General features: G+C 41.2%; 1 protein-coding gene across 1 annotated transcript in view; it reads right to left on the bottom strand.

The window, feature by feature from the left end:
- IL17RA (interleukin 17 receptor A) overlaps positions 1 to 12,312 on the bottom strand; it is a 28,833-nt gene that overhangs the window by 11,909 nt on the left and 4,612 nt on the right. Inside the window, exons 2-5 of the mRNA XM_054720345.1 lie at positions 5,195 to 5,219; positions 3,906 to 4,052; positions 2,740 to 2,852; positions 1,383 to 1,509 (exon numbers count right to left, since the gene is read on the bottom strand). Of these exons, the coding sequence (XP_054576320.1) occupies positions 1,383 to 1,509; positions 2,740 to 2,852; positions 3,906 to 4,052; positions 5,195 to 5,219 (412 nt within the window). The remainder of the gene's footprint in view (positions 1 to 1,382; positions 1,510 to 2,739; positions 2,853 to 3,905; positions 4,053 to 5,194; positions 5,220 to 12,312) is intronic.

Here is a 12,312-nt window from a genome sequence, read left to right as displayed (position 1 = left end):
GTTTTTTAAATATATTTTTATTGATTTCAGAGAGGAAGAGAGAGATGGACACATCAATGATGAGAATCACTGATTGGCTGCCTCCTGAACGCACCACATTGGGGATCGAGCCCACAACCTGGGCATGTGCCCTGACCTGGAGTCAAACCATGACCTCCTGGTTCATAGGTAAACATTCAACCACTGAGCCACGTCAGCCAGGCTTTACTTTGGTTTAAGACATGTGACAGTTATGAATTGCCATTGCCATGGAGTGACAGGGACTGAGTCAGTCTACTTTAAGGAGAGGGGAGGGAACTGGGGGACATTCATTCATTCAACAAATACTTATGGAGCTCTCAATATGCGCCAGGCACCATTTTAAAAACTGGAGATATAGTGGTAAATAAGACAAAGCCCCTGTCCTCTAGAGATTACATTCCAGTAGAAGGGACCAATAAAAACAAACAATAATGTCACAAATATATTATGAAATGTCAGGGAGTGATAAGTAAGAAAAAAGAAAATAAAGTAGGGTATGTGGATAGTGAGTATATGTGTGTGTGTGTGTGTGTGTGTAATTGCTCCACAGATGAAGGTCATCCTCATTCTAACAAGCATTTCCTGATCATGTGTGTGTGTGTGTGTGTGTGTGTGTGTGTGTGTGTGTGTAATTGCTCCACAGATGAAGGTCATCCTCATTCTAACAAGCATTTCCTGATCACCTAGTATATGCAAGCCAATTTGTGAGGTTCTAGTGACTACACAAACGAATATGAGGCCCAGATCCTGTCCTCAGAGAGGCTGGTGTTCTGGATATAGTTGGTTTTGAACAATAAAAAGTGTTGTAAGTAGTGGCTGAGATTCTGGGGAGGGCAGAAAAATAGAAGGTGCATATTGAATGCTGCTTTAATAGATAAACCTGGCAGTATTCATAGGCAGGATGGATTAGTGGGGGAAGAGATGGTGTCATACATTGGGTGGTATAGATAAATGCAGGCAGGATGTGGGGTGAAAGTGAAGAACAAGGTGATGGAAGCTGGGACGAGGCTGGGAGCAAGGGTTACAACTCTTCCAAAAGGGGCTTGTCTTCCTGATCCTTTCTAGGTAGGAGCATGCTTCTCTGGACAGGAAGGAACTCCAGTTCCCATAAAACTTCTGGGGTCGTGGGCCAATATTCACTGTTTGTGCCAACAGAGAACGGGCTCTGTCTTCAGGGAGTAGAGGTTGAGGCCACATACAGAAGAACTCCCCATCCCTGGCATCTGTTTGTTCTGTGGGTACCACATGCTGACAATGGCAGCCATTGTCCAGCTGAGCAGGGAGGCTGATGTCTAGGCCACTTGTTGGTTTCTTCTGCAGAGCCATGTGGTGAAGGGAAGGGCTTGGTACGGCACTCTTACCTGGCACAGGAAAGTTTCTGGACTGGTGGTTTGGGTCCCCATCAGGGATGGGCTTGGGTAGGTGGTGAACGGTCACTTCATATTCCTGGCCAGGTTCTACCACAAAGTGGCTAAAGGTAAAACGCCACTGAAGAAAAGGGAGGAAGGGGAGGTTGGACAGGTCACACACCATACCTCTCACACAGCTATGCCCAAAAAACCCCACCCTACCCATACCCAAAAGATCAGTGAAAAAATAAGAAGAAATAACCATCACAACAAGATCCAAAATCAGAGGTTTCTGTATCTTTGCTCTTTGTTTCCTCTGGTCTTTCCTTCCTATTTCAAAAAACCTAGACCTGGCCTCATCAATATAGTGTCATATACAAGAGAATCTGGGGAAAGCCCTCCTCCTACATCAGACCTCCCAAAGTACAGAACAATGGTGTCACAAACCAGCTCAGGGCTATTAAAGAGCTGGCACACAAGAAGCGGCTAAAAACTATTTGTTAAGTGATTCTTCTTCCTCAAATGGGAAATCCAGGGATCTCTTCAGATTGTTCTGGAGCACGAACGTGCAGAGGGAGGGATAGAAAAAGCCCTAGTCATCCTGGACCTATAGGCATCTTCGTTGCAGAGATGACAGAATGTGAGTGGAGAGATTTTCTGGAGGGTGCCTATAACAGATACTGACTTCAACTTCCATTCTAATTACCCTGGTGGGGCCCTTTGCTTTTAAGTATCTAGGCACCTGGTCCACACCATGCACCTATCACTCAAGTTTGGGGGCTAATGAAACATGGAGCGGGAAATGTATTTGTGGGAGATCTGCAAATGGCCACTTTTTGCAGATGTAAACTAGCAGTTTTCAAACTGGAGCTTGCATCAGAATCACTTGGTGGGCTTGTTGAAGGATTGCCACCTGAGTTTCTGATTCAGCAGGTCTAGAGTAAGGCTCTAGAATCTGTATTTCTAACAAGCCCAGGTCATGCTGATGTGCAGTTCTGGAACCACATTTTGAATACAACCGCTTTAAACAAACTTAATGAGAATCAACATTTTACCATCTGGCCATGAACAGCAATGTGAGCTGAAATTGTGCAGAACTCACTTGCTTGTGCTCTGCCCACAGTTTTCTGGTCTTGGCAAAGTTGTTCTTTTCCAAAGGTAGGGCCCAGATTAATATCAGTTACAAATAAAGGTGGCAGGAAGCAGGACAGGGGAAGTCTTCTCCCCATTCAACTTTCTTTACAATGACTAGCTAGGGAAGGTTGAAAGGAAAAGCAGGGTGTTGGCATGTCTAGGAAGTTTTCAAAAACATGTTCTGCTCATCGTGATCATCAGAGAAACATAATCCATCCAGGAGCATGATTCTTACCCGCTTATGATGATGCTGCAGTTTAGAGAGAAACTCAAACTTGACACACAAACGCTCATTGGTGTTCAGCTGCAGGACAGATAGCTCTGCACCCTCCAGGTAGAGGATGCTGGCTGAAGACCAAAGGGAGGAGAGGAGACACAGATTCAGATGAGTAAGACAAACCATTGGGTGTGTCACTTCCCTGTTGGTTAGGCTTGCTCACTATTAAAAGAAAATCTGCCCGTCTTACACAACCTGTACTTCCTGTTCCTCCCAGCTCATTCTTGGGTCTAAGTTAGCCTCCTGCCCTGCAGATAGTTACTTCCCAGCTACACAGGGACAAGCAACACTTTATATTGGTCTAGAAACAAAGGCTTTGCAAGTTTGTGGCTAAGGCGTTGGCAATAGGGCATGGTGTTTAATATGGCCACCCCACCATCCTTGAAGAGGCTGCAACAGCAGAAGGGGCTGGGGACTTACAAAAAGAACTTCCCCGGGCTGTTCAGAAATCTAGCGCTGGCTCTTATTAACCCCAATTTTCTCAATTCTGTAATACAACTCTCTATCCCTATGAGTTTTTTGGGAGGTGTCATTTGAAGAAATGGTAACCTCTAAAGTAAGGGAAAAAGCAGGCTGACAAATGTGTTAACCATTAAATATTTGGTCTGGTCACAGAATTAACCATGTGACTTTTTTTCTGGGGTGATAAAGATTTTAGGCTGAAGGAAGGTCTTTCATAAAGGATAGTAGGATGAGAATATATTGTGGACCAATATCTAAAACACTGAAAAAGTATTCACTGTATGAAATGATGGATCCTTTCAGCACTAATTTGGGTCCTCATGTATGAGCACAGGACTGGAAATCTAAGTCTGACTCTGATGTGAGAGTCAGATGGTCTAGTCCAGTGGTCGGCAAACTCATTAGTCAACAGAGCCAAATATCAACAGTACAACGATTGAAATTTCTTTTGAGAGCCAAATTTTTTAAACTTAAACTTCTTCTAACGCCACTTCTTCAAAACAGACTCGCCCAGGCCGTGGTATTTTGTGGAAGAGCCACACTCAAGGGGCCAAAGAGCCGCACGTGGCTCACGAGCCGCAGTTTGCCAACCACGAGTCTAGTCTGTGGGTTCACCTTGAGGTGAGCAGAATCCCTCAGGTCTCACTGGCATGGCCACTCACCATCCGTCTGCAGTGTCCATTCAATATGAACCACGGGGACGGAATCTCCATGCTGGGTGTGGGCAAAGTGCAGCTGGACCTGGACATCTTTTGGGGATGAGGGGGTCAATTTTTGAGGCTGGATCCAGCTGTCATCCAGGCAGGTACCTGGAAGCCAGGAAAAGCAGAAATCAGAGACTTGCATGCTCTGCAAGACACTGCAAGAAACTAAAGCATGCAAGCTAGATGCCCAGCAGTGCATCCAGAGAGCTGGACCTTAAACGTCAGGGGCGGGGTTCTCAGCTTTCCCATACTGCCCCCTCTTTTCTTGTGCTTGTCCCGGGTCACTGTAAAGCTTTGAAATCTCAAAGGCATATCAAGAACACAAAGTACACAAGTTGGTTTTGAAATGAAGTAGTGGTTGGAAATGGGGACAGAGGAAGGATGGGGTAATGAAAAGAGTTGTTTTATTTTTATATGCCAGGGCCCCTAATCAGCACAGACACTTAAAATATGTTCCTTCTTGAATTAAAACCACAGTTCTCTCTCCTGTTACAGTGACAAGCTCTGACAAATCAAGCTGAATTACTGACACACCACGGCAGCACCTTAAGGATAATCTCAAAATCCAAAGGACAGTTTAGCTTCTCACTTCCTGACTTTGGATAATGAATATTCATTTTTTTAAGTTTTTAAAAAAATATTTTTATTGATTTCAGAGAGGAAGGGAGAAGGAAAAAGAGAGATAGAAACACTAATGATGAGAATCATTGATCGGCTGCCTCCAGCATGCCCCTACGGGGATTGAGCCCACAACCTAGGCATGTGTCCTTGACTGGAATCGAACCTGGGACCCTTCAGTCCACAGGCCAGCAGTCTATCCACAGAGCCAAACCAGCTAGAGCTAAATATTCATTTTTTAAAAAGATTTATTATTGATTTTTAGAGAGAGAAAGGGAGAGGGAGAGACAGAGAGAAACATAAATGTGAGAGTGAAACATCTATCAGCTGCCTCCCCACCAGGGATCAAGCCCAAAACCTGGGTGTGTGCCCCGAGAGAAATCAAAACAGCAACCCTCAGTGTGCTGGATGAGGACCAACCAACTGAGCCACACCAGCCAGGCCATGGATGATGAATATTCTGGATAAGAAGCGCAGGTGTGCGCATTCAAGGCTCTCAAGGGTACCTACTGCTGGAAGGTGCAGCCCCCTCCCAGACTGGAAGAGGAAGGGCAGCGCTTCTGTCAGTGATCAGCATGAGGTTAGCACTTTATCAAAGCAACAACAAGAACAAAAAAAAGATGACTTACTATTTTTGACTGTGCAGTTTAGCCCCTGTGGGGAAAAAAGAAGGAGGTCATTACATCTGGAAAAGAACTTTAATTCACAAGTTGGGCTCCAGACACCTTTTTTTGGCTCATTCTGGCCCTGCCTTCTCACTTTTGGGGGCTAGCCTGGGAAGGGGGATGATACTATCCTCACATTTTCTCATCATGCCCAACTGATGAGAAATAGGAGGAGAAGTGGATAACAAAACAGAACTGCTGTTTTCTGAGTAATATGAGCTGGGAACCTTCCAACTTCATTTATTTATTTTAAAAATATATTTTTATTGATTGCAGAGAGGAAGAGGGAGAGATAGAAACATGAATAATGAGAAAGAATTGATTTGCCTCCTGCATACCCCCCTACTGAGGATCGAGCCCGCAACCTGGGTATATGCCCCAACTGGGAATCGAAACGTGACCTCCTGGTTCATAGGTTGATGCTCAACCAGTAGGCCACACCAGCTGGACAAACTTTCCAACTTTAAAAACACTGAGAGGGTTCCCCTGGGGTGCTCTGGTGATAGGCCTCTAATCCTTTGAGGCTTCCAATCTTCAGTCTAGAAAGAGTGCTGAAAGAGGGGAGATAAAAAAAACTCCAGTCCCTGGTACAGAAATTTCACTAAGTCCCTACAAATTGCCTAAGGAAGATGTGCCAGACTGTTTTCTGCACGAGTTACATACTATATTGTTTCATGAATCCTCATAAAACCCCTGGAGTTGAGTCACCTCAAGAAATTTAACATTGCCAAGCCTTGATTTCTTCAACTGTAAAATCAGAATAACTACAATACTAACTTCATAGTGTTGTTGAAAATTAAATGATACAAATAGAAATAAAGATATTGGGGCAGGAAGTGAGCTAGTAGTGATGGTGGTGTATGTATGGTGCTCTTAACTTCTTATCTGTCTGTATTGTGAAAATTTTTGAACAAAGGGAATGAATTCTTGTACTAGTTATACAATTAAATAAAATAATACATGCCCCCACACTGTTACTAGAAGCCCTAGGGGAATCATTATGAGAAATTCTGTTGGCTGCAATACCCAGAGAACCATCTCACTGCCTACTAAATGAGACTAAATTTGTCCAGTGTCTGGCACATAATGGCTGCTCTTTAATTACTCGTCCCCTTCTTATAATAAGTGCTCAATAAGTGGGGGGAAGGGGGTGGGAGTAAGGGCTGGGAGTGGGGTTAAAGGGGGGGCAAAAACGGAGACGTCTGTAATACTACCAACACTAAAAAATATATATTTTAAAAAATTTTAAAAAATTTAATACTATTTTTGGTCTTGGTTTTTGATAGCCATTGTTGTATATAAATATGTTCTTCATAGCTTTTATATAAAGCTCCTGAAACTTATCAAATATCTCTCTAGCATTTATTAACATAACTTCATAGATTTTTTCCTTTATTGATATAATGAATTATGTTGATAGACTTGCTGATAATGGACCAATTTTGGAATAAATCCTACTTGATTATGGAACACTATTCTTTTGATAGTCTACTATTAAATTTACTAATATTTACTAATAGAATTGTTTGCATTTATATTCATAAGTGAGATCGGTCTATAGTTTTCTTTTTGTATATGACTTACCAAGTTTTAGAATTTAGCTTTGCTAGCTTTAAAAAATACCTTTCCCTCTTTTTCTATGGTATTGAATACCCATCATAGGGTATGGTTGAATAAAGTAAGATCTAATTTAAATCTCAATGTCCATCAAAACAGAAATGGTTAAATAGATGACTTTCTACTATGGATTATGCAAATATTAAAGAGCATTAGATACACAGATGTCTATTGAGCTGGAGTGATGACTAAATGTGTTAAAGAGTGAGAAAAATAAGATGCAAAAACTCTTTATTGTAGAATCCAGTTTTCTATGGAAATAAGTAATGAAAAAATCCAGGAATATAACTGTATGAACATAGAAAAACATGTAGACAGATATATATCAGATACACTGGTTACTGAGGAATAAAGGAATGGAAGAGATGAAGAGAGGGACAAGGCCCAATATCATGAAACTTTTGGTATAGCAGGAATAAAAAGAAGATTCTGGGAAAAAAAACTAAAAGTATTTCCCTTATGATCAAGGACAAGACAGTGATGTCCTCTTATTCAACATTAGAGGCCCGGTGCATGAAATTCATGCACAGGTAGGGTTCCTAGGCCTGGCCAGCGATCAGGGCCGATTGGACCCTTCCAGCTGGGGCCTTCCAATCCAAGGCCTTCTGTCTGGCTACTGCCAGGGCCTCCATTCGCTCCGCGCTGCCCCTTGGTGGTCAGCGCACATCATAGCGAGTGATCGAACTCCCGGGGGGGACACTTTGCATATTAGCCTTTTATATATATAGATAGTACTAGAATTCCTGGCCACAGCAATCAGACAAGAAGAAATAAAAGGCAGATGACATGATATTATATAGAGAGAACCCTAAAGATTCTATAAAAAAACCTACTAGAACTGAAAAATTTAGTAAAGTACTAGGATACAAAATGAATATTCATAAATCAATTGCATTTTTATACACCAATAATAAACTATCAGAGACAGAAACTAAAAAAATAATCCCATTTACAATTGCATTAAAAAATTAAAATACCTAGGAATAAATCTAACTGAGGAGGCAAAAGACTGGTGCCTGGAAAATTATAAGACACTGAAGAAAGACACTGAAGAAGATACAAATAAATGGAAGTATATACTGTGCTTATCGATAGGAATCCTATATAACAGTGGTCGGCAAACTCATTAGTCAACAGAGCCAAATATCAACAGTACAACGATTGAAATTTCTTTTGCGGCCCCTCCCACCAGCCAGCCCCTCCTTGGTCGACCCCCATAATTGGGGGTGGGGCCGGTCTGCCAACCGCCCATGGACCCGCCCCCTGGCCAGCCCAATTGGCCCCAATCGGGGTGGGCCAGCTGGACCCCTCCTACGCACGAATTCGTGCACCGGGCCTCTAATAATTAACGTAACTAAAATGTCCATACTGCCCAAAGCAATCTATAGATTCAATGCAATTCCTATAAAAATGCCGATGTCTTTAACATTCTGAAGAAAAATGATTTTTAAACTAAGGTTTTTATAGCCAGCCAAATTATTTTAAAAGTGAGGGCTAAATAAAGACATTTTTTTAGACATGTAAAGACTTAAATAAATAAATAAATATATTTTATACAGGGGTTGACACAAGTAGGTTTACAGTTGTAATGCAAATAAATACAATAATTAATAAATACAAGAATAAACTGTGTTTTGTGTACTCACAACTACTTTTTCCACCTCTGTATGTATCCATCCCCCATACCCTCATAACTTTTCTTAGGAAATTGCAAGAGGATATGCTCTAGCCAAATGAGGGAGGTAATCTTTGAGAAAGACAACACAGGTTCAGGACATGGGAGCTGTAAACATGACAGAATGCCTAGTATGGCATTTGTGCTACAGGTCTAGAGCAGTGGTCGGCAAACAGCGGCTCGCGAGCCACATGCGGCTCTTTGGCCCCTTGAGTATGGCTCTTCCACAAAATACCACATGCGAGCACGCACATACAGTGCGATTGAAACTTCGTGGCCCATGCGCAGAAGTCTGTTTTCGGCTTTCAAAAGAAATTTCATGGGGTGGGGTGGAGGGCAATGGTAAGATATGTACACATATAATACCTTAATAAAAATAATGGGGGAAAAAATAAATTTCAACCGTTATACTGTTGATATTTGGCTCTGTTGACTAATGAGTTTGCCGACCACTGGTCTAGAGAGTTATCACTCCAGATTGGAGCGGAGGACAGAGGGCACCAGGGGAAGTTTTCTGGGGACAGGGGAACGAAATTGATGAGATATCTGATGTTTGTGGAAAAAAAACATATGACAAATCTAATAGAAAAAACTAAGACTAGCTACAATGAAAATTATGAAAATGAAGAATTAAAGCAATTATTACCTCCACAGGAAAATAAATTATAACAAAAAAGAAATATAATCAAAAGTACACATACTTGTCTCATCAGTGAAAATTATTTACTTGCCATAATAAACACTGACCATTGATTTAACTGAAATTGTGATATAACTACAATGGAAAAATTGGGAGAAGCAGTGGAAGGAGATTAATATAAGACATTTAGATATTCATCTATTATAAGTCAGTAGATAATATCTAAAATTGACAAATCGAGAATAACAATATAAGTACATTTGGAAAGACAGAGACAAATGTCAGAATAACTAAAAGAAGTATAAGTGGATCCATCATTTAGAAAGGGGTAAAGGGTGGAATAAGGATTCGCTCTTTTTTGTTTTAAACATCTTTGTACCATTTTAAAAGGATCAACCTTGATAAAAATTAATTAAAAGACAGAATTTTATCTATGATGTTTCTCCAAACAAATGAAAGGATTGAAAAGTGAGATAAACAAATGAAAACATTAATTTATTTAGGACAGTGGTCGGCAAACTCATTAGTCAACAGAGCCAAATATCAACAGTATAACGATCGAAATTTCTTTTGAGAGCCGAAAACCGACTTCCGCGCATGGGCCACGAAGTTCCAATCGCACTGTACTTGTGTGCCCGCACGTGGTATTTTGTGGAAGAGCCACACTCCAGGGGCCAAAGAGCTGCATGTGGCTTGTGAGCCGCAATTTGCCGACCACTGGTTTAGGAGAAGAAATAGCAGACATTTTTTCCTTATAATTTCATTTCTATATAGAATTTATATTAACAAAACATTTTAATAATGTAAAAAATACATTCAGGCCCAGCCAGTGTGTCTCCGGGACTGAGCGTTGACCCATAAACCAGGAGGTTATGGTTCAATTCCTAATCAGGACACATGCCTAGGTAGAGGGCTCTATCCCCAGTAGGGGATTTGCAGGAAGCAATTGATCAATATTCACTCTCATCAATGATATTTCTGACTCTTTCCCTTCCTCTCTCTGAAATCAATAAAAACATATTTTAAAAAAATACATTCGGGTTCTTTGGATCTTGTTTTATTCCCCTCCAATAAATCATTCCTAATTTCTTTATTTCAAATGCCTATTTAAAAAAAATAGTAGGATCAGGATATTATTTATAAGCTACCTGTTTGTGAATGACATTATGTTAAGGCCTCCTGCAGAAATCCAAGAAGGAGAATGTTCATGATGATGATGATGGTAGCAGCTAATATTTATCAAGCTCTTCTTCTGTGTCAGGCATCATGCTAAGCACTTTATAAACATATCTCATTTAATCTTTGCAACAACCCTCTGAGGTAAGTTCCGTTATCTCATTTTTACTAGTGAATAAACTGAAGCACAGGTATGTTATCTAAGTGGCTCAAGGTCCCACAGGGCTAACACTCAAGCAACTTTGCTCCAGAACTCATGCTCCTAATCACTGCTATGCTGCCTCTCAATAAAAAATTGTGGGCCAACATTATCTACCCATAGTGGTGAAGATTAAAATGAAGAAATAAAAGGCTGTATTCACCCTGTGCATTCAGTGGCCACTACCAAGTGCAAGGTAAAGAGAAGTAAACTCTGAAGTCCCAGGCAGAACTATTTTTTTTAAATCCTCACCTGAGAATATTTTTTTCCATTGATTTTCAGAGAGAGTGGAGAGGGGGAAGGGGAAGTGAGGAGAGAGAAACATTAATGTGAGAGAGACACATGGATTGGTTGCCTCCCACATGTGCGCCAGGTACTTGCCCTTGATGGAAATCAAACCTAAGACCCTTCAGTGTGCAGGCCGACGCTGTAAATATTGAGCCATGCAGCAAAATCTCAGACATATGCCAAAAGAACTTCTTCACCGATACTGCCCCTAGGGCAATGGAAGCTAAAGAGAAAATAAACAAATGGGACTACATCAAAATAAAAAGCTTTTTTACAGCAAAAGAAACTATCAACAAAACAACAAGAAAGCCCACTGCATGGGAGAACATATTTGCAAATGGTATCACTGATAAAGGTTTAATCTCCAACATCTACAGGCAGCTTATACAACTTAATAAAAGGAAGATAAATGATCCAATAAAAAAATGGGCAATGGACCTAAATAGAATCTTTTCAAAAGAAGACAGAAGGAAGGCCAAGACACACATGAAAACATGCTCAACGTCACTAATTATCCGAGAGATGCAAATCAAAACGACAATGTGATACCATTTCACACCTGTCAGAATGGCTATCATCAACAAATCAACAAACGACAAGTGTTGGCGAGGATGCGGAGAAAAAGGAACCCTCGTGCACTGCTGGTGGGAATGCAGACTGGTGCAGCCACTGTGGAGAACAGTATGGAGTTTCCTCAAAAAACTGAAAATGGAACTCCCATTTGACCCAGTGATCCCACTTCTAGGAATATATCCTAAGAAACTAGAAACACCAATCAGAAAGGATATACGCACCACTATGTTCATAGCAGCACAATTCACCATAGCTAAGATTTGGAAACAGCCTAGGTGCCCATCAGCAGATGAGTGGATCAGAAAACTATGGTACATCTACACAATGGAATACTATGCTGCCATAAAAAAGAAGGAATTCTTACCATTTGCAGCAACCTGGATGGAATTGGAGAACATTATGCTGAGTGAAATAAGCCAGTCAATGAAAGAAAAATACCACATGATCTCACTCATTTATGGGTAATAAAGAACATTATAAACTTGAACAAAAAGATAGATACAGGGGCAGTAAAGCATCAAACAGACTGTCAAATTACAGCAGGAAGGTTAGGGAGAGGTGGGGAAGATAAGAGATCAACCAAAGGACTTGTATGCATGCATATAAACATAACCAATGGACGCAAAACTCTGGGGGGTGAGGGCATATATGGGAGTGGAGTGGGGGGGGGCAATGGTAAGATATGTACACATATAATACCTTAATAAAAAAAAATTGAAAAAAAATATTGAGCCATGGTGGCCAGGGCCAGGCAGAGCTTTGGTTCTCAGCTCTGCACTCACCAGGGTCAGCAGTGTGATCCTGGGCCCATTACCTAGTCTCTCTAACACAGGTGATGGTAGGCCTGGCAGGTTACTGTGAGCTCTGAATGAAGTTATACATGCTAACACCCCTGGCATAGTGCCTGAACAAAT

The sequence above is a fragment of the Eptesicus fuscus genome, chromosome 8 (genome assembly GCF_027574615.1).
Source record: "Eptesicus fuscus isolate TK198812 chromosome 8, DD_ASM_mEF_20220401, whole genome shotgun sequence".
In the NCBI taxonomy this organism is placed as follows: Eukaryota; Metazoa; Chordata; class Mammalia; order Chiroptera; family Vespertilionidae; genus Eptesicus; species Eptesicus fuscus.
Note: the sequence above shows the minus strand (reverse complement) of the source record. Positions and strands in the feature narration are given on the sequence as shown.